At 35.5% G+C, this 25,314-nt stretch overlaps 1 protein-coding gene across 3 annotated transcripts in view; it reads right to left on the bottom strand.

Annotated features, from left to right (window-relative positions):
* Positions 1-273: 273 nt before the first annotated feature.
* Positions 274-25,314, bottom strand: part of NETO1 (neuropilin and tolloid like 1) — a 65,020-nt gene continuing 39,979 nt past the window's right edge. Inside the window, exons 7-11 of one of the 3 annotated variants that reach the window (XM_017819604.1) lie at positions 18,791-19,019; positions 7,531-7,644; positions 4,669-5,227; positions 3,454-3,504; positions 274-2,208 (exon numbers count right to left, since the gene is read on the bottom strand). In XM_017819604.1, coding sequence (XP_017675093.1) covers positions 3,468-3,504; positions 4,669-5,227; positions 7,531-7,644; positions 18,791-19,019 — 939 coding nt within the window. In that variant the 3' untranslated portion in view covers positions 274-2,208; positions 3,454-3,467. Of the gene's footprint in view, positions 2,209-3,453; positions 3,529-4,668; positions 5,228-7,530; positions 7,645-18,790; positions 19,020-25,314 lie in introns of all 3 variants that reach the window. The other 2 variants (XM_017819603.1, XM_017819602.1) reach the window with 2 other exon arrangements.

Genomic DNA, 25,314 nt, shown 5'->3' with positions numbered 1-25,314 from the left:
TCTAAAGGAGTTTCCAAAATCAAGTAAGCATTAACATTCTCACTTTGTTTGACTTGCTCTATTTACACAGGTTTTATGTTATTCCCTTCTTTTTCTGTGACACAATTAGGTATTTTTAAAAGAAAGCAAGGATATGCATGAAATGTAATTATTAAAATCCATGTCTTCTCCAGTTTAGTTCTTTCAGTCAACACTTCACTGGAAGAATCTTAAAATTCATTTTATTGTGCACTTGTCTAGAAAGGACTAGACAAACTCTGTATTTCAGGGGATTTAGGCACTTAAATATATAGCAATTATAAAAACCAAAAGTTAAGCATTTTTCTGAGACCAATACAATTCATCCAAAGCTAAATTAATATTTAGAATTTTCCTTTTATATTTATTTATGCACTATCTCCATTAGCAAATATTTATAAATATACATCAATGTTTGTGGCTGTATATGCACTTCTTCTAACAAGTCTTCCATTCTTCCTTTATTTTAAAATGGATGCATAGATGCATCCATTTTAAGCATGTATGTGGCAAATAATATAATATACTTAAGAAAGGATGATGAGCTAGGATTTGATAAGATTAAGGGAAAAAGCAGTGATAAAGTATATGAATTATAAAGAGATATTGATCTGGAAATGAACTATTAGTGCATGCTACAAACCCATGTAACTGAGGGATGACTCAATGACTCTCAATGACTGGAGAGGACAGAGGACTGTCTTTTGCAGCTAATATGTGAGAGCAAACAATTTAATCAAGCTAAAAACGAGTGGTGTAAAATATAATGTAAATTTAGTGTACAAAAAAAGTAATCAAATACCTAAAACCCTTCATCTTTTCATGTCATTCCTAAATCACACTTGTAGAAATCAAATTTTCTGTATTTTTAATTATACAAATTAGATCCTGTATATTTAAACAGCTCACCTTATTTTTTATGTCAGTCTTTCAGGTTTTCTCTTTTCCCATCTTTTTATACTTTGGGAAGATACATGGAATTTTTTATGCTTTTTTCAATAAATCTAGCAACATTTTTATATCGTCCATGAATGACACAAGATGCTTAAGAAGGAACTGGGATTTGTTTTAAAACAGAATTTGGAAGGTAACACTTTACATAGATAATGAAACTATGATTTTATGCATGGTTACTGAATTCTTAAATAAGAGGACTTTCAACTTTACATAATTTTGGCTCTTCAACCTATAATAACGCAACTTCTCAGGTGTAATTTTGGTGTCAGTTGCTAATATTTGTAGCTTGAATTACGAATATAATTTTGTCTTGCATAGGGAAGTGGTTCATATCTGTATTTCTAAAATTGGAACCCAGACATAACATTTGTGTAACCGATCAATATCTGCCACTCTACTACATTGAAGCAATCTTCTTATTAATTACCATGGAAATAAATTAATGAAGAGTACAGAATTGAGCATATAGCTTAACACAAACCTCTGAACTTAAATTAAGTGATCAGCTTTATGTAATATGAATCCATTTAAATCGTAAAAAAAAATGTATTTTGCTTTTCAGTAAGTGAGGGATGAGAGACAGATGATTTCCTGCTGTATCTGGGTTTTAAATTCCTAGAAGATACTTTTTGAGGTCAATCTCCCAAATTACACAGGATTGATAAATTAGGTAAAAGAAAACATTGCCATTAAACTCAAGGTACGAAATTATTATACATTTTTTTATGTATTTTTATATAAAAAGTTACAAGTAGCAAGCATATGACACAGAAATGGAACAGTAACAGCAATAATTGTGAATGCATGCTTTTTACAATGTATCTAATAAAGGGATTTTTGCCAACTCAAATATTCAGTAACAAACATGCAGATTAATTTCTCAATGTCAAATTCAGTCATATTGCTAGATGCTTATCCAACAAATGCTTCTATTGAAGTGATTATGAATGGCTAAATACCTGATTTCAATAAATTGTTCCTGAAATTGGGAATTTAAATTGTAACGAAAAGAAGAGAGAAAAAGAAAAAAGAGAAATGACTGATAAGCATAATAACCAAAGTCTTATTGCCTTCTAGTAATTTTACTCAACACTGTTTGCTGAATTTTGTCATGACATGAGAATAGCTGGTCAGAGTCCATAAAACCTCTAGCTGGTGTTTCCGAGGACGACAGTTTCACATTTCATTGTAGCATGTTCAAAATCACCCAGGAGCGCACTATTCTCAAGCAGTCTATATAATGAAAACAACGTACATATAACAAAGGTTCAATGTAAATCTTCTTCCACATATCACAAAACATACAAGTAAAAAGCAGACATAAAATATATAAACTCAAATAAAACTATGCTTAAAAAAAAGGGGTCAATCTTAGGAGCTAATTTCTTCCTCAAGTTTGTGGCAAATCTCCAAATATATTTAATAACTAAGGAGCACTTGGTGGCCGGCAACAACATTGCAAAAGAAATATATTATTGTGCAATGGGAGTATCTTGCTACAGAAGTAAGATATGCTTATATTTCTTAGATTTGCATGAAGGCAATGAAATTAAATTAGAAAATTTTCCACTCTTTCTTTCAGACAGCTAATTCATTATAAATTTTTCCATTCAGAGTTTTCATGACTGCATGAATAGTTGTCTGAAAGGAAAAAAAAGTTAAAAGATGTTCTCTGAAGAAAAAATGCAGAAAAATATTTACTTAATCTATCTACAAGCAATAAAACCATTAATGGATTCTTTCCCTGTAAAATTACTTTATACATATATACACATAAAAATGTATATACACATATCTATGTTTATACATACACGTATATAAATTGACAGACTAGCAGCTATCTTTAAGTCTATTATAAACATCTGAGATTATGTTTATTGAGATTAAATGCTGATAAAAATGATGCAAAATTAAAAGTCTAGGAATATTCCTAGACTCAAAAGAGTGAGTTTAATTTGAAAACATTAACAACAGTGCTACAGAATCTCTAAATTTATCAGTACTACCACATACTCTTCCCCCAAAACTTCACAAATCCTCCCCCAACATTTCACAAGGTCGAATGAATAAAATGATCCAAAGCCAGATAGTTCCACATCTTACTGACCTGAGTTAGATTGTCAAGTTTTATGTACTATTTCAAATGCTGGGACTCTAAATTTTATTTTCATAAATAATAATTAAAAAAAAATGAAACAGAAGAGACATGCAAAGCACCTGACTTTATAAGGTGTTTGGAATGAAGATTGCATTTAGCTGGGGCTGATTATAGTACTGCCAAGAATAAGCAACTAAAAAATTTTGCTTAGTTTGCAATGTTAAAGTGGTCATCTGTCTTTCAGTTCTCTTAGAATTCAACTCTGGCTCTCTCCATACAAAGTGATATACAGTTTGAGACCTAATATGCATTTCAGAAAAATAACAAATGAAATGGAAAGCAACAGATGATTCAATTGCTGTATACGTAAGTTTACTTACCTCAGGTTTGTCTCTTAGACCCTAGTTGTGTTGTACTCAGACTCATGTTTGCTTAGAGACCCAATGAGGCAGAACCTGGAATGTTATGGCTATTTCATTCAAAATAATAGTGTTTGCATAGAAAAGAAGAAATATATGCATATATATACTTAATAAACAGTACACTTTGATAATCTGACCAATATTCATGAAGTAATTTACACAGGCATGCAGTTAGATTAAAATAGTCAAATAACTTTTTTTTTAAGAAATAGAAATGCCTTAATGTGCAAAGAAAATATGGAGGGCATGTAAACAGTCAAAAGAAGTGCATAAATAATGCATGGAAGAGAAAACAAATATATATAAAAAAAGTTATGTGTGTTTTTTAAATATATTGTTCATAAATGTTTTTGCTTTTTTTTCTTTTGCTTGTAAACTTTTAATCATTTATATTTACAGTCATTCAAAGTGCAATATATAGAAAAAATAGGTCTTTTATTAAAAATATCATGCTTGACTTTCCTTTTTTATTGATTAGAAAGATTCCTTTTAGCTTCATTCTTATATGTAAATATATGAGTTCACTATGGTGCCTCATGTTCTAATTTGTCCATCTATCTTAAGTATGACAAAAATACTGTGATTAATAATGGAACGGATACATTAAAATTTGAAAATATTTTCATTCATTATATAAAAGTTAACATTTCATGATAAAAGGGGTTTCCTTACCCCAGGATTGTGATCCTCATTCTTGTGTCATGCACCAAAATGGATACATGTATTTTTTATTTATTGATGTATTGATTCAGAGATGGTTAGACCAACCATGGATTATACTCAAGGCCACCTCAGTTACAAGGAAACCACATATATGTGGCTTTTCCAAAAACTAAATTTACACAATCTTCTTTGGTTTTTAAAAATTGTACCTGTTCTCTGTTGACCTGTGTATGTATGCATTTGGATATGTGTAAAATAGTAAAAATAAAAAGAAAGAAATAAAGTAGAAATGTAAAGCTGAGATACAGGATCCTTCAGGAACCAGGAGCAGAGATGAGAGAAAGAGAGACAGGAAGAGAAATAATGTAATAGTATGTACTATCAGCAAACATAAATTTAAACAATAAGTAAAGAAGAAAAAAAAATATAACTTTACTGAATAAAGAGGGAATATGTTTGGCCAATCAAGTCCTTACAAATAATCTTCATCAAAAATCTATTGATACTGACCGCTGAACAGATTTATCATGTCTGGACAGCCTGTGGCTTGTGGTTGGTACCTCTTCAATTTCGTCTATCTCACACGCATCTGCAGCATCTTGTGAGTAGCTATGCTTCATGACAAGGATATTTCTCCTGTTCATGGGTTGAACAAGTGGTTTTACAGGCTGGGGTTGTATTTCTGTCAAGACAGAAGCATCTCTTGTGCTGAGGTTACTACGGCTGCCCTTAATGCTAGACACTTGTGATCCACAGTGATGGTCATGAATGCATTTTGAAGAGGATCTCCGCAGTTTATGATAATTTTCAAAGTCATCTGCAACATCAGCAAGGTCAGCTGTAGTCCCTGTCCCTCTGAGGGTGCATAACTCATAATGAGGAGGCTCAAACACCTCCTGGAACACATTTTGATCAAAGTCTGTTTTCCTTTGGACAAATTTTTTACGAGGCTGCTTGATCTGTACTATAATAGATATGACAATGAGGATGATCACAATGCAAGAAGTCACCCCAATTATAGTCCCACTGGTATTGGTAAGTTGGTCCAATAGGTTAGCTTTTCTTTTTTCTGTGTGATAGGAGGAAAAAAAAAAGGCATAGCATTAATTGCAGTTCAGGAATAAAAACAATCATGATGAGTTCACAGATTACTACAAAGCTGAGCCTAGTATATGTCTGAGTTCACTTAATCAATCTCATCAACAAAAGAGAAAAGAGGAAGAAATCAGGTATTCATGAAAGCTAAATAAACAACACACAAGTCCTCTGTGTGCCTATTCGCTTGGAAAGTCATTTGTTCAGGGTATATTGCAGGCTTAATTAATTGAAAGAATTATATATGTTTTTTTATAAAAAGCAACCACCGTAACAAGCAGATGGCTTCAGTGTCACCTCTGAACTCTATTTGCCTGCTAAAGCCCCCAAGACTGTTACAGATGTTCTCTTCATTATTTCTGTCCCTTCCAGTAAATATATGCAACTAGGACGTTAGGCCCAATGGAAGAACAAGATTTTGAAAAATTTAAAAAGAAATTTCTCTTTGCATTGCAAACTGTGTTGAAGTCCTAATAATTGTGAGCTGACTGGGAATTTTGCAGCGCTCAAGGAAAAAGCTAAATCAGGAGAAAATAGAAAAGTTATTCAAACTGAGATTTGAGAAAGGAAAAAACAAATTGGTGCAAGTTATTTCTTTTTTTTTTTTCTATTAATTTACAAAACTTTTCTGAACACCCATAAAAACACAAAAGCTGATCATGTCTACTACCCTTTACTCAGAGGCCTCTAATAGATTAGCCAGCAAACTGCATTGTGAGTGATGATAAACAAAAATATGCAGTAAAATAATAAAAATAAAACCAGTTTCACCCTACTGTTGTGTATCTTTCTTTGTGATTTGCTTTCAAATGGCTGCAGGCACATGAGATGGTGACTGAGCCCTGTAGAAATTCCAGCTGAAAGCATTCTTATCTTTCTCTCTCAGGCATAGCAAGACTCGATAATTGTGATTAAGTTTACTGTAATTTTTCTTGGCAACCTAAAACACATCAAAGAACTTGACAAAAAGCCTTTGAAATGAAAGTTACTGGCACCAAAACAGCAACATCCATCTCTTCAGAATCTCCTAGATTCCAAAAATTAACTTTTCAGTACTCCCCATTGCCTACTCTTACCCAGTGTTTTTCTAACTGACTGACACAGACTCTGGAGAAAAAGCAGACTTAGAAAAAGCAGCACTGCAGCAAACAACCTTTTTGCTGGAATCAGCAAACCTCCTTTTCATAGTTAAAAAAAAAAAGAGAGGATAAACACACAAGACCCAATAAAAAGATACTTGGCAAAAGAAAGATGAAAATCATTCTGGAAATTAAAAGAGTGGTGAAGATTTTCTGTTTTCTGCTGTTCTGAAGAACTAGAGAATGAATAATTATTTCCCAATTGTATGTTTAGTTTCTTTGAAGAATATTATGCTATGCCACAGTTTGTGTTCTTTTGAAGTATGCTTTCATTTGTGTTTTACCCTATTGCACTGCTTGTCAGGATTTTACAGGCTTCAGCAGACTTATGGGCTGACTGTTAATCCACCTCATTCTGAATTTTTTCTTGATTGGTTCCTAAATTTGGCATATCCCATGTTTCCAGGAACAAATCTGGATCGGGGGGGGGTGGTGGGGATGGATGGGGGTGGGCAGGAGGGAAGCAAACTGTCTCCCAAGCCTGCAATGTAAGTTAGTTAAGCTCTTTTCCCTGAAGACAACACAGATGCTGACTTTTTTTTTTTCCAGAAACACAGCAATATGCAGAAACCGCTGCCAACACATGGTTAGGAACATCCCTCCCTCCCTATGAAACAGACATTACACCTGATTTCCTGGGCTTGTTCCTCACTCTTCAATTTCACTTGATTATCGTTGGATTTCTTTGCTTTCTTGCAGTGTAAATTCCACTTCACCTTGGCTTTTAAAACCACATGGCCTATTATGGGCATAGCATGCAGCTAAAAGACACCTACTACCAATATGTTACTCCACTACAAAAGTACCTATGACAAAGGAACTGAAACAGTACTTTTAATTATACTTTAGATTGTATGGGAAGCAGAGAAGAAGTGATCAGAAAGCCTCCCAGAAGCATATAGTCAGCCAGAAGGATGTAACCAATGCAACACGACACATCATGAATACAAACACTGAAAGTAAGATCCATCGGCATCTTTTAGCTCCCTTCATTTTCTCTAATGCTTGATGTACGCTTTTCCTGAATTACTCTTCCTGAGTTTTCATGAACCTGGCACATACTTAACAAGAAACTGAGGATCCTTTGCTGAATCTCATGCAGTTTACATGATTTGACTTTTTCAATCCTTAACATTACCTTTGCAGTGGTTTTCATCCCAGGGATACACGCAGTTCTGGAGTCCGTTGCAGACCAGTGTATTATTTATACACATATTACTGTGGCAAAAGAATGTGTTGGCTTCACAAGGGGCTAAAAACAAGAGAGAAAAAGCTGATATTAAGTAGCAAATCATTCAGCACTCCACAACACACACATCTAGGAGCGGTCATGTAATCTGTAATAGGAAAAAACTATACAACACAGGTTCCGTGAGCATAATAATTATTTGACATGCAGCATTGACAGCACTCAATTGACAGTCACACACTTTTTATTACTCTGTGGCAAGAGATTTTCAGTTTTGTCTAAGATGACTGGACTTTCCCTTAGCCTGATTATCACGGTCGTAGTGGGTTGGCCTGTTGATTGGCCCATTGATGGGGCATCATTGATACATTATCAACAATTTTAGCCACAGATGTAAAATACATCACCCTATGGGCTGCTAGGAAAAGAGTTAACTGCATCCCAGACAGATCTAGTGTATAAGAAATAATTTCTTTTAAAGTTTGTTGCTGAAACTCAAGCTTTGTAAGAAAACTTGTGTGACTTGAAGAAGTCACTTTAGGGCCCCTATAAATGATGCCTGAGCATTTATACACAGAGAAAGTAAAATTACTTTACAAAACCTTTTAGTCATGAGAAAGGCTACAGTTAAGAAGCACCACTTTGATCACAAGTATGAAGATTAATAAAAGCAGCAGTCTTCAGCGTCCCTGAAGCCCATGATCTAGAAGATGCATGCAGATTAAAGCTGCAGGAAAAAGGCTTTACTGATGGCCATCTATTATTACTGTGAAGAAGCTGCTTGGAAGCCATCAGAAAAAATCATACATGCTTGCTAATCTGTGCTGTTTATGGAAGTGTTGGGAGATGATTAGGTGTTGGCATTGTGAAGCTACTACTCCAAAAGCATATGACACAGTAAAGATAAATTACTCCTCATATTTTTTTTATTAAAACCAAACCAGAAGACCTTCCTTCATTTAGAAGAGCTACAAACTTTATCAGTGTTAAATCAGTAAAAATTAACTCCTTATGTTTTTTTTTAGTTCAAACAACCCAAAAGTATTATTATAATTATTTTTAAGGGAAAGATAAAAAATAAACTAAGACTTAACTAACCAGAAAGGAGTTATGATGTTCATACTATTTATACTTCGAATTTGATGCTTCATAGCAATTATTCTCCTCTGCAACTGTAAAAGCAATTTCTGTGACAACATATATGCACAGTGCAGAGACTGGCTCAGAGCAGACAACTGCTTTAGTGATTTGCAAACTAAGGACAGCACAAAGTATTTATATTGTAAAACTTAACGACTCCATATATCATGACAAGAAATCCACTCTTCAATAAGTGTTTAAGTTCAGATATCCATAACTGACTACAATGGCTTATTTGGAGCATTTATGGTCTGTTAAATAAATAGTAAATGCCATCAAAATCAAAGTGTACACCCTCAAATATGCAACTGTTCACTCAGATATAACAGTATATATGTACTATATGTCTTAGCCAATGCTGAAGACATCAACCAGCCTGCTTCTGTTCACTGTTAATTTTTTTTTTAAGTCTGGTATACCATCCCCTAAGCTGCAGTGAGCCTGATGAGGTTGTAAGTTTGTTACAAAAAGGATTCTACTTTAGAATGGACAGAAAGACCAAAACAGCACGTGCATATAGAAAGGGAGGGTACTTTGGGACAGTCCTTATCTATCTGTTGCTGTCATTTGGGGACAGTGAGGTCTGAGCCTGGAGGATATTGTGTCACATCATGATCTGACACCTCATATAGGTAACATATCAGAGGCATAATCATCCTTCCACACTCTAGCTGTTTCCAGGTGAGGAACTTTTGGGACTGGTTCTTTCCGACATGCAGAAAGTCTCACTGTCTACTCTAAGCAAAAAAAGGTGAAGCAGAGGAAGAGAATTATGGAAAAGAGAAACCTAAGAAAATCTAAAGAGCTACCCATTCAAAATCATGGTAATAGGTAGGAAGTGTGCAAGAAAATAAGACCTGAATGGAGAAAGCACAGAGTGACACAGGAACAAAAGAAGAAAAAACCAAAGACAAACCAACCAAAAAACCAACCAACCAAAGAGGAGAAAAAAAAACCCAAACAAACTAACAAAAAACACCAATTGCAAGATCAGGATAGCTTCTGTTAATAAAGCCACAAAGAAGGAAAAAAAAAAAAGACCAAAAATCATTCAGAGTGGCATGAAGGACCTTAGAAAAGAAATGGGTGAACAGAGTGCTGTGTCTGAGCAGGCAGAATCACCTAGATGTCTATGACTTTAAAATCAGTCTGATTTAATCCTAAATGCAACTTCAAAGAAAGAATTAATAGTGAAAAAAACAAATCCCAAAAGAAAACAGAGCAATTTAAAGGAAGAAAGGGTAGTTGTGCAAGGCAGAAATAAAGGAATTCAGAAGTGGTAAGTAGAAAAGGAGAACTAAAGGCAGGTAGGTAGGAAGTGAAAGGAAGAGGAAGAAGAGGAAGAAAGAGAGAACTGTATAGGAAAAGTAGATGTCAATTAATGCATTCTGCACTGAAAGGAACAGCAAGATCAAATGAAAAATATTAGGAAATGTTTTGGAAATTAGAGAAAAATTAAGGGCAATAAGAAAGACATTTTCTGCAGATTTAAGAAGAAGGAGTAATTATACAAAGAGATAGCAGGGAGATATGGAAAGGTAAGAGAAAGGAAGAAAAAGGAATGAAAATTTCAATTTTTCTAAATTGTGCTGTTGAACTGTGGAGGAACAAAATGGTATGTGAATAAATGTCAAAACAAGATAAATAGTGATGCAAAGCAATTTCAGACCAGGTACAGAAAACTTAACAGGAAAGAAACACAAATGTAAGATTCAGAAAACTAATGACAAACAGCTCCCTCTTTTTCATATTTATAAAAGTAGTATAGTCAAGTTCTCTCTGTGGGCCCATGAACCTGGATTGATTAAGATTGTCAAGAGGTTAGGGTTAGGGTTAGGGCTAGGGTCATATTTTCTCCACTCTAATTAAGGCTTTTTGCTGGAATGAATGAAAGCGTCTAGGGAAGCTGAAAACTTGTCGGTCCCATTGTACATTGGAGGAATTAGTTTCCTTGCCCCTGAAAAGGCACAGCAATGAGGTCTTGGGATGTTGTATCAAAGACATTCTAGTAATAGCAAAAAGATAAATGAACCGATAGTAAACAAGTTTCTTTTATAGCAAGATATATCTGGTCCTGATGCTTTTCTGAAGCTGTTAGAGAACTCAGGACGGGAGTGGAATCAAGCAGTCAAGGTATGTGACATCAAGCTTGTGGAATTTTTTCACAAATGGAAGCCCCCACTATCATTAACTTCAACTAGATTAAACAACACAAGCATCTCCACACAGCAGGAGCCGTGCTTTATCACTCTGTGGTTTTCCCCATGACTATATAAATGCCCTTTATATGAGAGTAGCAGGAACAGAGAAAGCTCACTCAAGCAAGGAGCCAAGTGAGAGTTATTGGGTCATGATTAGTGGAAAGCCCAGCGTCAGCCCACAGCTACTAATATTGTACTTTGTGTCTGGACTACTTGATCATGGTCAAGAAGTCAACAAAATCTTTAGGCAGCTGGAAACAGCCTCACATTCATGGGCCCTGGTCTTTATGGGGATTTTAACCCTGTGGAGGGCAACACAGCAGGGCACAAGCAATCCAGGAAGCTTCCAGAGTGCAGTGATAGCTTCCTGACATAGGTAATTGGGGAGATGATGAAGGTACCTCTGCTGTGCCTCATACTCGTAAACAAGAACCAAGCAAGGATGTGAATGTCAAGAGCAGCCCTGGCTGCAGTGAGTATGAGATGGTGAAGTTCAGGATGCTGCAAAGAGGGAATAAGTTGGCTAATATTACTGTGAAGCCACTCTTGATTATCTCTTTAAAGTCATGCTGACCGGGGCCTCAACAGGCTGAACAGAAATGAATGTCAAACAGATCAACAAAAGGAAATGCAAAGTCCTGTCTCTGGGAAAGAATAACTTTGTGCACTAATACATGCTGGGGACTGACTGTCTAGAAAGGAAGTTTGCAGAATAGGTTCTGTTATGCAATAAGGTGACTGTGGGCCAGCATTGTGCTCTTGTGGCAAAGAATGCCACCAGTATGCTGGGCTGCATTAGAAACAGAATTGTCAGCAGGTTGAGAGATATGATCCTTCCCCTTTAAGGCTTGAGACATCAGACACATGAAGAGAGGCTGAGAGACCTCAGACTGTTCAACCCGAAGAAGAGAAGGCTCATGCAGGCTCTTGTCCATGCATACAAATACCCAATGGGAGGGAGTAAAGAAGACAGAACCAAGCTCTTCTCAGCGATGTCCAGCGACAAGTCAAGAAGCAAGAAGCACTAAATTAAACATAGGCAATTCCCTTTAAAATCCAAGAACAAACTTCTACTTTAAGACCAGTCAGACACTATGCACGAGCTTGTTTACCAGAGAGGTTGTGGAGTCTTCATCATTGAAGATATTAAAAACACAACTGGACGCAACCTGCTGTAACTGACCCTGCTTTGAGCAGAAGGATTGGACTAGACCACATCCTGGAGTCCCTTCCAACCCCTCCATGACTCTTTGAAAAGAGTGACTTTGTAATTAGATTAAAAGTAACAGCTGGGAACACACAATTATATAATTTCTCCTGTGTCCCAAAGCTGCCTCGCGTCAAACTCTGACAAGATACTGGCCTAGAAATAGGTGAGATAGCATATTCAGCACAATGAAGAATTCACAATGATTATAACAAAAGTGAGCAAATTGAAACTACACATATAATTCTATCTGATGTGTTTTAATAAATTTAGACCTCTGATAAATTTTTACTGTATGAAAACACTACAATCTAAATTAAATCACTAATTAAAGAAAAAATATTATTAAAGATTCTTTTTCTGGTTTGGATTTGAACTGATAATTATTTTTATATAAAATTACAGTTTGTATAAAATCATATACACAATGAAAAACTTCAAAAGTTTTCATTCTATTTTTAATGAATAGAATATTTTTAATGAATGAATATTTTTAATGAATATGGGTGCTATAAGAACACCTTGTATCTTAATATACAAAAAAATTTTATAGTTATTGAATTCATTATAATGTAACATTATCTTCTTTGCAACGAGTATTTATATTGAACACAAGATGGTGCCCTTATCCTAGACGATATATAAGCGAGTTACCAGGAATAAAAATGGTATTCCAATCTTTTTCAGGTTTAGGAAATGTGCACTTAAAAAACCACAACTATAATAATAACAACAATACTGTTTCTATTATTGATCATATAAATATATTTTGTTTCTAGTACAAATTAGGACATTGTTATATTATTCATCTTTCCACAAGGTTACCATCACAGCATTCAAAAAAAGCTTGTGTTTGCTACTGCTTTTCAAATTCATAAAAACTGAACCAATGTAGTTGTCTATATTTTCTTACTATGGGAAGCTTTTACAAATGCACGTGTCCATATACTTTTTCATTTATTAATCCAAAATGAATATTTTAATCCTGAATAGCCTTAAGGCAGACAACAATGAAGTGTATTAAGAGTTCTTCAATGCGCCATTTTAACAAAGCAAGATGAAATAAAAGAAGTCATAGTTTATATTTAAAAATATAATTATACTGCTTTCACTTAGACACTAAAATAATCACGAGTAACGCATTCCAGTTTGTACTATAAAACGAAAATATTTAGAAAGTGGTAGAGAAATTAAATATTCCATGTTATTAAAGATTATTATACTTTTGTGATATTATCACATTAATAGCAAAATACATTGCTTTGTGCATTGAGCATAATTTTATTGGGTATTTCAGGTTACTTTGGATATAAAATACAAACATGGCCAGGTCAAAACATTTTTACAAGATGGAGTTAATAGCAGAATTGTTATGGAACTCGTGTGAAGCCTGGCTGTTCCACTTCAGTGCAGTGCTTTCCCCAGTGTATTTACACCATTTCTTACCACCTTACAGCATTAGTGCAACTCCTTTGCTTCTGGAGTGTGAACTAGATCTGAGTAACCTAGCTTGGGTGCCTATGTCATCCTTCATTGAACTATGTGGATTTACCCTTTAAGCCTGTTTCAAGGCAGGGATTTCAGGCCAGGACTCGATAATCTTAGACAAATGTCCTAAACCACTTCCTATTTTTAGTCTTATCCCTCTTCCCCCCTTCTCTTCTTGTCATAACATTTTTGAGAGTTCTTACTTCTTCCTAAGGGTAAATGGGAAAAATCTGAAATTTTAACAATGGTTAGATGTAAGAAACATTTTACACTGAAGTCGTTAGACATTTCACACCTACTCCTCATCTACTCAAGACAGCTCATTGCATCATGCTCTGCATGTGAATTCTTTAAGTACAGATCATTTGGATTTTTCTATTGTTCAGTCCTGAAATATAGGGCTTTCTTTCCTCCACAAGAGGAAGAAAAATTAAATTTTTCAAATGTTCCTTGAATCATCCTTGAAAAAGAAGAAGTTTTCTAGCAGCCTTTTCAAGGAAAAATTCATCAGTCATACTGAGTGACTGTTTCAGTTGACTTATTAAAATTATAAAATTACTAAGCTGGTTTTAGTACTGTACACTACAAGTACATAATCTAAAGTAAAATTATTATCTTTTCATTTGCCATCAATGAAATAAAAAAAAGTTATTAAAATACAGAAACTTGACAATGAAATGTGCTTAATACTAAATGTTATTTCTCAGTCATCTTCAGACAGGTCTGTTCAAGATAAATGTAACTTTTATGAATAGTTAATACCAGATACACATCGATAATCTTGTCTTTAAAAAAAATCTATATGTGGTTTCACGCGTTTTTGTTTGTTTGGGAGTGGGGTTGTGAGTTTTGGGTTTGGTTTGGTTTTGGTTACGGTTTTTTAGTTGTTTCATTAGTTGTGGGGTTTTTTTTGTTTTGGTTTTGTTTGGTTTTATTTGGGTTTTAGTTTTGGTTTTTCCAGGGGTTTTTTTGTTTTGGTTGGTTGGTTGGGTTTTGGTTGGTTTTATTTTTTTCCTATACAAGCTCACCAGAGAATGGCAGCTCAGGAGCATGTGCTCAGAGGTCCAGTCTGTGTTCAGTTTATACACTCTAGGCACCACAAACATTTTTTTGTTCAGGGTCAGAGAGTCACTGGGATGCTTAGCCAGGGAGGGTTTTTTACCAGAGATAACTGCAAACAGCACAGAAGGGAAGAAAATCACAGATGAGTGCTCATCAGGAAGGAGGCAATCCCAGTGGTTTTTTTTTAATGTATTAGTGCAGAAGCAGAGACCAAAATCAGCAAAGCTGCAATCTGTTTATATTCCTAAGTCTTTGCAAAGGGAAACCGCCTGTTCACGTGTTGCACTTCATAGAATCATAGAATCAATCGAGTTGGAAAAGACCTCCAAGGTCATCAAGTCCAACCCTTGATCCAACACCGCCGTGGTTACTAGACCGTGGCACTGAGTGGCACATCCAGTCTCATCTTAAAAACCTTCAGGGATGGTGAATCCAACACCTCCTTGGGCAGCCCATTCCAATGTCTGATTACTCTCTTTGTAAAGAATTTCTTCCTAACATCCAACCTAAACCTCCCCTGGTACAGCTTAAGACTGTGCCCTCTTGTCCTGCTGCTGGTTGCTTGAGAGGAGATCTACGCCCACCTAGCTTATCACCTTTTTGTTCTCTTTTTCGGTAGTTCCCTTAGCTTTACCACAATAAACACAGTCCTTAACACTGCATACCTGAAGTCCCTTTTCCCCATCACCCGTGCTGCGTGATCACCTTCAAGTCTGTAAACAAGGACTTGGGTGCTCTTATTTGATAAAGCTGTTCACTAATCCCCTGACAATGACCTTAGATTTCTATCCAATATGGGTTTTGTTATTAAAAATAAAATAAGAATGATAGAACTTCAGCTCCATTAGAAAAGTCACACGTGAGAGGGCTTTAAAAACAGGCTTAGAGCTTAAAGGGACAATAAAATAAGACAAGGAATGACGTTTTTCTGGACTGGGGTTTCTGGTGCAGGATTATGGGCAGAGAAGGAAGCAGTGGTACCAAAGAGCAGTCAGAGGTGAGAGAGCAAACATCTTGCCTGCTGTGCATACAGAGGGTTTTTCTCTTGTCCCTTATGCCCTGGTTCTACAAATCTTCTTTTAGGCTAAAGTGTAGGTGTGTCTGCTGAGGAACAGCTCTTTGAAGAAGCTGTAGGTGTAGCATGTCTGTCATTAATCAGGCTGGAGATCACTCTCCAATCATGGAAAATGAAATGAACAGTTAGTCAGTGGGTAAAAAACAAAGACTCATTTTTCAAGTCTTCTTACCAGATGAACAGACACCTTTTGACGACACCAGCTTTCTTGTTTTCTTTTTTTTTCTCATTCTAATATTAATTTATTGGATATTTAAAAGCTAGTGTAGATAGTGACTACCATACATAAAAATATGATTATGCTTAGAAGATATCTTAAATATTAAAAAGGTAAGGACATAAGCAGAAAAAATCCCATTATGACAGTTGGAATAGCTAATAATGCTGATAATGAAATATCAGATCATCACTATAAATTATCACCTATTAAAAATTAATTGGTTATTAAGTGTTACTTAGAGCTCTACTACTATCTTGATGATGTGAAAATCATTCCTGATTTTCTGGCATAGGAAACCTCATGCATTATATGCCTTTCCTTCAGACATATTTATAGCACTGCTGATCTGAAAGTATCATTGCTGGTGGTTTGGAAACTTGTAAGACCACTTTTCAGACGCCAGCAAAAAATGCATACATATTCGGAGCACATGATCAAAACATATGAAAATAATCATATAAGAAATCTCTTTAAGACTTCTCTATTCTACTCAATTTTACATCCCCAGGAAATGGCTCTATAAAAAGAATTAACACTGAACAGACTTAAACTGAAAGAAAATGTTGCTCAGGCTCAGTAGCCTGTTTCCAAAAAATACCACTTTGAGTTCACAGAGCCTTGTGTAAGGGAAGAGTCACAGTCTCAACAGCTTAATTCCACACTAAGGAGAGGAACTTGGGGAGCAACAGATCACAACATCTCCTGGTCATTCTGACAGGAACAGTACTGGAATTCTACTTTTGCACTCTTTGCCCTGCACATAACCGCAACACAAACGTAATCTTCTATTTTTTTTCCTTTCTCAGCCCAAGATTAACAATATACAATTTTTCATCTTTGTCCCCAAATAGAGACACAGGTGTCTGTTCCCTGATGCACATCTCCCTGAATGAGGTCTGACACTCCTTCTCTTCCATGCCAATGATCTAATTATTCCCACATGCTGCTGAAAGATGTTGCAGTTTACATGCTATGAGATGTGTCTCACAGTGGGTCTCATTGACATCTGTTCTAGCTGACTTCCGACAGCCAGCACCAGTATGCAGCATAGGGCAGGACTTACAGACAACTGACACGACAGAGAAAGTACCATCTGCATAACCTTTAAATCTTTAAAGTCAGTTTCTAGTATTACAATCACAGATGCAGTTTCTTCTATTATTTATGAGCAGGCTGTGAAGACATATTTCAAAGAACAATTTAGCCTTTAATAATTTTTCAGCTTTTAGTGAGCAATGACTGTTCAGAGTGAATTTACAGAAAACATATCAGTATTTCGAATTTACCAGTCAGAATACCCTGCAGTATAAATTGTCATCTTCTTACAAGAATGGAGTAGCTCATAAGATGTAGCATGTCAGATAAATATATTAGGAATACTGTAAGAGAAAAAAAATCACTCATTTTTCCTTACTTTCTTTAAAATAGGAGAGATTTGCAAACACACACTTATTCAAACCTTCATTTCAAGTTAGTCATCACAGTGTTTCACTTTCCAGTTCTTTATATGCTGTGAACCTCCAGTGTCTATGCAGTTGTTTCTAAGGTAACAGATCAAGATGCCTTGTGAAAAAATGAATCAGATCTTGAATATTCAAGATATCTCTAGTTGCAGAAATGAGAAAGGACATCTCAACTGAGGGTTCTCAATACCTTTTAGATCTGACCTGATTTGCAGGCAAGAAAAATATAATCCATAAGGCTGCAAGTGTGAGAGTACAGTGGCTCATGCAGTTTCAGGCATGTAAACTGTCAGAAATTTTTAATCAGAGCCATAATTAAAGAATTAGGGAGGCTGTTCTAAACAGAGTCTCATTGCCTCATTGAAGGGTACACACACACAGAATGCAGATGAAGAATGTGTTTGGTAGGATTGAGCCTTCATTATAACCAATGACAGCTGCACAGAAATCTTTCGGTCAGATATGTGATGCACAAACCAAAAAACACATTAAAAATTAACGTGAACCAGCATATGAAAATAAATGCACATACATCTTTCTCAAGAGATCAAATATGTACTATTTCCACCAAAGAAAACAAATTGATATCTTTCACAGGTCTTTCACAGGATTAGCTGGGTCAATCATTTTCAGCGAATGGAATTATTGGGTTTTGTTGAGGTTTTTTGCTGTTGGTTTGACTGTGTGTTTGTTTTCTTAGGCTGGCTAGAAGTACCTTTTTTTTATTTCAAAGCCTATTTTACTTATTATCTGAGTCCAGAATTCATATAAACATTTAAATGCAAGTAAGGCACATAGAGAGAATATTAACTGAAATATGTAAGGCTTTTAGAAAGCTTTTGTTGCTACAAAAATGTAAATTCTTTGCTTAACAATCTCTGACATATGTTTATTGATATGTGCACACACCCACGAACTGTGATAAAATAATCATAGGGTATTTTTCAAACGCATATTAGAATGGGATCTAAAAAATCAAATTCATAAAAAAGGATCAGACTTGATAAAAACCTTCAGAGCTGTATTATTTTCCATGTTGTACAAGGAAAAATTGAGGCATAGCACCCTGGTAACTTGGGGATAAGACAAAAGTCATGGCCATATGACTTTACAGGTCATGACTGCTTCTACCTGTTTTCCTGTCTTTGAATTAGCTCCAAATGCCCCAAATGCTACTGCATTACAAATTACTGCTCACTACAAATGCATGTAATAAAAACTGTTCTGAATATTTACATAGGCTTGTTTGGCAACATTCTTCAGTGACTACTCTGCATGAAGAAAATATTAACAGATTTTGGGACTTGTATCATTTAACAAACTGAAAGGCAGATGCATTGATTAGGGTCTTACGTTCTTGGAAAGATGTGAAGAGCATCTGGAATCGGCTGTTTCGACTGCCTTCATCTGCCCACATGCGGATTACACCAAGACCTGTCCGCAGCATTACATCATTAGCAACAGTGCTGCAAAACTTTGCTTTCAAATCCTCCACGGAGCTGCTTCCATCATAGACAGCTACAAAATTCCTTTTGCATTCATTGGAATTCTGCATCTCGTAGTCCAAGAATCGCAAATAGATCTATGAATCAATCAGACAACAAAGGCAACATGTACAGATATTTGAGAATGACTGAAAAAACATTAAGCAACTTTGCTCTACCTTGTAGGAGAAAAAGTACACAACACCACAATCAGAATAATTTTTCTGGAGCTGGTGATCCACAGGGCACTTCCTTGTAAGGGCATTTATATGTAAACTGAGTACTGTTTGTATTTCCTGGTATTTTGTCCTGCTTCGACTCTATCAGAAGATCTAGGTGCTTTTTTGTTCTTATTTGCTGTAAGGTCCTAATTTCAAAATATATACCTCTCTTTCAGAAATATGTACGACAGTTCTTCAAGCTGAAGGACAGATAAGCTAGAAATTTCTTCTTTCACTGCTTGGCACAGTATTGCTCTATTACATGCCTGGCATGGAAAATAATAAGGCAAATCATTGCATCTCCCTCCCCAGAGTCAATATGTGTCATCTTTCTATGTCCCTGCTACACTGGTTCAGGAAGTGAGAATCTGAGAGCCAGGCAGAAATCAATCATAACTCTTTTTACCTTTCCTCAAGCAATTTTTCCACCTCTTGGCTCTTCTAAACCAAACATTGTGGTATATAACTTCATAATTTAACAGGGTTGAAATCAGGTTTACTTTATGGAAACTTCTAGAAACCTAGAAAGTTTCTTAGGAAATGTCTCTTGCATACAAGCTGTCTCATAAAGTAATAGATTTAGTGCCTTTTGCAAAGAACTCCTTAAATCTACCTAAAAAGAAGCAGGGGTGACCATAAAAGGCTATCATTTTATATTCAAATGTATATGGACTTTAACAGGGAAAATCACTAATTTTAAAAGCATTTGAATATACAAGCAAAATCAAATATTCCATTAACAAAGAAGGCAAGTAGTATTTTCAATAGATACATGACAAATAATCAAACTGTCAAGGGGACCTGGGAGACTTCAGGGTGAATTACCGCAAAAATAGTATAAAAAGAGAGTAAACATATCCAGCATAGAGCTGGATCTCCAGCTTGAAAAAACAACCAAAAAAGAAACCCCACTGTATTAGACATAAAATATACTTTTTTTGAAACAACTTTATTGACTTCAGGTATTTTTTTACATGCACAGAACAATTGCTTTAATACACTTCTCTGACTTTGCATAAAGTACACAAACGTAGCATATGTAGTAGCAACAAGACTCACCATTTCACTTCATGAATACATTAAAGCTCTTATGGTTTAGGCATTATGTGCTCTTAAGCAACGTGCTACTGTTTTATAATAGCTCAGATTTTTTTTATGAGCCTTTTCAGGTAGCATATTATGGTGCATTTTTATTCCTTGTTAGGCTTTGCATAAGCGTTTCTCTAAAAAGAGTATTTGTAGAAAAAATTTTACTAGCAAATGAAATTTGGTATACTAAGTTTCATTTTGCTTGCCAAACTTTTTTCCAGTGTGTTATTTCTTACAGTAATCCTTACTTATGTTCCATCCTTTCCATCCTTCAGAATAATTCAGAGGAACGTATTTCAATTAAATTCAGTTAAGTGAATTCTATTTTCACCATGTATCTTGGGTTTAACATACTATAAATTAAGAAGCTGTTTGTATTGGTCTCTATGAAATGGAGCAGTTAAGAGCAATACACAAAGAAATATTCAGATGGAAATATCTTACGTGAAGGCATACTTTTTATAGTGTTTTTCACTTCATGTATTGGTTGCTCCAGTAAAGCAGTGGAATGATATTGTCCTGACAGAGAACGATTACACATGGGGGAGGGAGGTATGGGAAGAGGCAGAGCCATGATATCCACACCCAGCAACTGGCCCATAGCTGGGACACACCAGAGAACTGCTTCTGTGTCCTGAAGACCAGTTGCTCCTGCTCAAACAAGAGTGTAACAGGCTGTGCAGCCCTGGCACCCAGCCTCTCCTGTGAATCTGCTGAGAGTCCATAGTCCATCCCTGCGTAACTTGCAACAGGGAGTTAAATGCACACTTTGCTTTTCTTTTTCTCCATTAACAGTGTTAGTCTGCTTCAGACAGGTGCTTCAGTGCTTGCAGCTTTGTTACGGGTAATGCAATAAAACCCTCCTGCAGCTGATTTTATGCAATATTGTATAAATGCGACTGTTTTCCAGGAAGCAAAGCATGTCAGATTGTTGTCTCACAGAGAAGAACAGATGGCTTCCAACATATTATTGTCATGAATCATGACTTTAACACTATATATGCCTATCATATGTATGCCATCTGTATGTTACAATATACTATATATATATGATAGACCACACAGATATAATGCAATGTATCGCATCACATTTTTATCACATTTTTATCTATTCCAATTTTCAGTAAAGCTCTTATTTACTCCAGGAAAAAAAAATTATCTTAGTCTGACTACAGAATAACAGCAAAATTACACCTACTGAGTGAAAGACCTCTCATTCTTGTTCATATGTTCTTTATTTCTACCCTGCTTTCTCATATATATGCATTTATATGTACAAGTATATATGCATATACATATATATAAGCACATGTCTAGCTTGTAAAGGGTATCCTATTTCAGTACTGAGATGCAACTTTTATGAGTTTTCATTCTTACAAGAAATGTGTGCTAATCCTCACTGTTGTTACAAAATACCATCTCTCACAGCAATTTCCAGCATTCATCAATTATTCCTGTTCTGCTCAAACATCCTATTCATACAACGGTACAACCAAAATCTTATTTCTATGGGTCTATCATTTGACATTCTCTAGTTTCTGGCATCACACTAGCCTTATGAAATGAAAAATATTTCTTAGAGTAGCAGTCATAAATGCTGAAAAGGATTCAAGAGAATAATAACTTAGCATTTTGCTTTGAGTCTTTCAGTGAAGCAGACAACACCTTCAGTTCTTCCTAGGACTGACTTCTGCTGTCAGTCATACCAGTTCACTCCTCTGTGTGAGAAATTCAGCTAACATCATAACATATATAACTTGATAGGCACTGGAACCACTGGAAAGAAATATTTGATTTAAAAATCTACATCTATCCTTCAGAAGAAAGATGCCACCTTCTCCAATGGCATGAAGTTTCATAAATTAGACAAAACAAATTCCTGATATTCTGAGGTGAGTTGGATTTTCATTGTCAAAATCTCCTTTGGAGATGACTACTCCTAGAACTTTATATAAAATAATGAGGACTTGATACAACACTCACTGAAATCAGTGGGTATTTTTCCATTTACTTATTTGGATCAGACCTTTGGATTAAGACTGCAGTGAATTTTCAAAAACAGGAAACTGATTACCTACACTGACAGTCTGATGTTGGATCAGATTTTATTTTAAAGTGCTGGAATAATTTAATTGCATCTGCACGCCTCTGCCAACTTTTATGGTTTTATAACTATATATTTGCCATTGTTCCTGTCACTGGCTGTAAGACCCACACTAGTAGAAGAAAATGACTAATAAATTGAGTTCCCTGAGGAAAGAATAAAACTGATTATATGACAAACTCTTACCTAATGCAAAATGTTCCCTATAGATAGCTTTTTGAAATCAGTGGCAATATTCTCATTATTTTCACTGGTATGTGGATCTCACTAAAAGAAATTAATCAGAAAGTGAAATAATAATTATCAGTATTTCTGGTTATGTCATTTACAAAGACCTTAGCCTTTACTTTACTGTAGCCATTACTTCTACCAGTAGTGGATAAGGAACTTTGCTCCCCTGAAAGAAAACAAACGAGCTAAAGAAGAGGTCACCAATTCAACCACCATCTGCTTTCATTAAGAATTTTTTCACTGATGCCAATAGGAGCTTTTGAAATGAACATTTCCATAGATACTGACACATTATACTACCATAATCAGGGCATTCTTGTTGAAGAGAACATCTTCTTTGAAAGGAACATAACTGCCATATCTTCTTTCATATTTTTGCTGCTAAGTTTTAATAAGACACTTTCTTCAAATCATCAGTTCCACATTAGCTAGAAGAGTGGGCTGCTCAAGTATTAGATTTACTGAGGTTTGAGATGTCACTGCAAATGCCAGTGTCATTAGCAACAAAACTGATTAAGCCTCACTGCAACTGTGGCATATATAATTTACACTTAATCACATTATATTTTAAATAATTGTCTTGTCATCTTTAAGATTTGTATTGTAATCATAAACAATTATCAAAAAGGAAAATGTTGGATAAGTTTTATTATTTTTTTAATTTAAATTTGAAAACAACAGAAATGTCTGATTGCATGTACTAGGAAAAAAACCCCAGCCCATTATAAACTATAAACCTTGGTAAAATGGTCAGATTATAATCTCTTCATAGTGATCCACTTTTGATGAGTTCTGCTTTTTAATCAATCACTGAATGTTAGGGCTGACAACATGATTGATCAGACCAGTCAGGAAAAGCTTCCAACTATATCCCTGTATCAGACTTAATATATGTGCACAGACACTCAGTCCCTCTAAATGAAACCAAACCAAACAAACAAAAAGCCATCGTTCAGCTGCCAAAAGTAATTTAGACGTAAGAGAAAAATCTCAGCTCCATCCAAGCATAATGTCCAGATTTCGCATATTCAGCTTCTGGGTTCATTCAATTCACTTGTAAGCACAGGACTTGGTTAAATCATCCTATGTCCTTCCCCATTGCTCAGTGATCAGTTACAGCACCTGCTTTATTCTGCATCTTTTTCAGCTCTATGTGATTAGCAAAGGGCTTTCAAGATGATACCTAGAGTATTTAGGCCTCAGAAGCCCTGTTTTTTAGGGCAGATTGTGCAACACTAATTAATCTCCTTCAGGGCAGCAAGGCGCCAACTATACCAGCCTAAAAAGCATATTACTGATGATGCTTGAATTTGCCTTCTGATGCGGCCTATCTTCTTGTTTGGATCTTAAACTTTTTTTCAATTAACATTACTTCAATCCAAAAGTGTTAACAGTACACGTTCTGTTTGGATTTTTGGTTGGCTGGTTGGGTGTTTTTTAGATTTTTGAGCCTTCTGTTATTAGTCAGGGAACATATTGTGCAAACAGAGAGCTCCATACCTCATATTTTCCTCTCTTCTGGGGCTTGGAGAATACTGTCTGTCAAAGGTGACAACATTATACAGTACTTCTAAGACCCTGTGGTTCACAGCCAAGGCTCAGACATCAAAACACCATTTTCCTGGACAAGTGAAGCTCTTTGGATTTCTTTGCTTTGTCCTATTTGTTTCTTCAAACTTCTGTGACTACCCAATAGCTGACATTTATTCTAACTGTCAAGTCACCCTCATTTTTCTCTAATACAGTGCCAAAATGCTTGCAAGTGACAACCTTTACAGCTCCTTGGTGTTGTTCTGCTTTTAACACTGAAAACTGTAGATCAAATCCTGATTCTGCTGTTCTCTTTGGCGGATGTTTTATTACTTTCATCAGTAGCTTTTTTTATCATATTTCCTACTATTTGGTTTAAGAATGCTGAGGTTTGTTATATTCCTATACCTGAATGGAATAGATTCATGGGAACTTAAAATTGGTGGTTTTGTCAGTGTTGCTCTGACATGTGCATTAACATGCCTGCTAGCAGAGTTTCTACACACGATTGCAAACATGTAATTGTCTTGCACCTTCATCTAAGAAAATTGTTTCAAGTAAGTGATTCTAATAGTTTAAAGTAGGTAAACAATATTTTCTACTTGTTTAAACATAATTTGTTCACCTTGTTCCAGGTATGTCATATACATATGTTGGGCTTTTTTTAATTCATAATATTATTTGCATTATCTGTATGTTAGCAAGCTTCAGAGCATCTTCAGAAATGGAGCTCATCTTAAGCCTGCAAAAGAGTCTCTGGCTGTTAGTTATTCAGTCTTTAAATTTAATTTTTCTGTAACATTTTAAGAATCAAAACTCAAATGGCTCCTATTAAACTTTAGTGCAGTACTTAAAGCTTCTCTTCTTCACCCGATTAAGAAGCTTCCAAAAATTAGGGATGTGGTAGCCTGGCAGTGCTGACAGCTCAGACTGCTTTTCTTGCAGGCCTCATTTAAGAGCACTAGTTTCCACTTCACACAGGAGAACAGAAGATGTTTTGGTTTAGTCAGATTGGTTTAAACTGACTTTTAACTCCACAGTTTGCTTCACTGCATGTTTCCTCCTAACTGGAAATGCATGCACAACAAGCCAGTCTCTCTCTGGACTACATTCCATATGAAGTCAGGCACCTGGAACCATCTCTTTATGTGGTTAGTTGCGTGGATACAAGGTCGAACACGTCAACGGTGGCAAGTGATTTAGAGCCTTTAGCAGGTA

Source organism: Lepidothrix coronata, unplaced genomic scaffold, assembly GCF_001604755.1.
Source record: "Lepidothrix coronata isolate B3197 unplaced genomic scaffold, Lepidothrix_coronata-1.0 Scaffold75, whole genome shotgun sequence".
NCBI lineage: Eukaryota > Metazoa > Chordata > Aves > Passeriformes > Pipridae > Lepidothrix > Lepidothrix coronata.
This window is presented reverse-complemented; position numbering and strand designations above follow the sequence as displayed.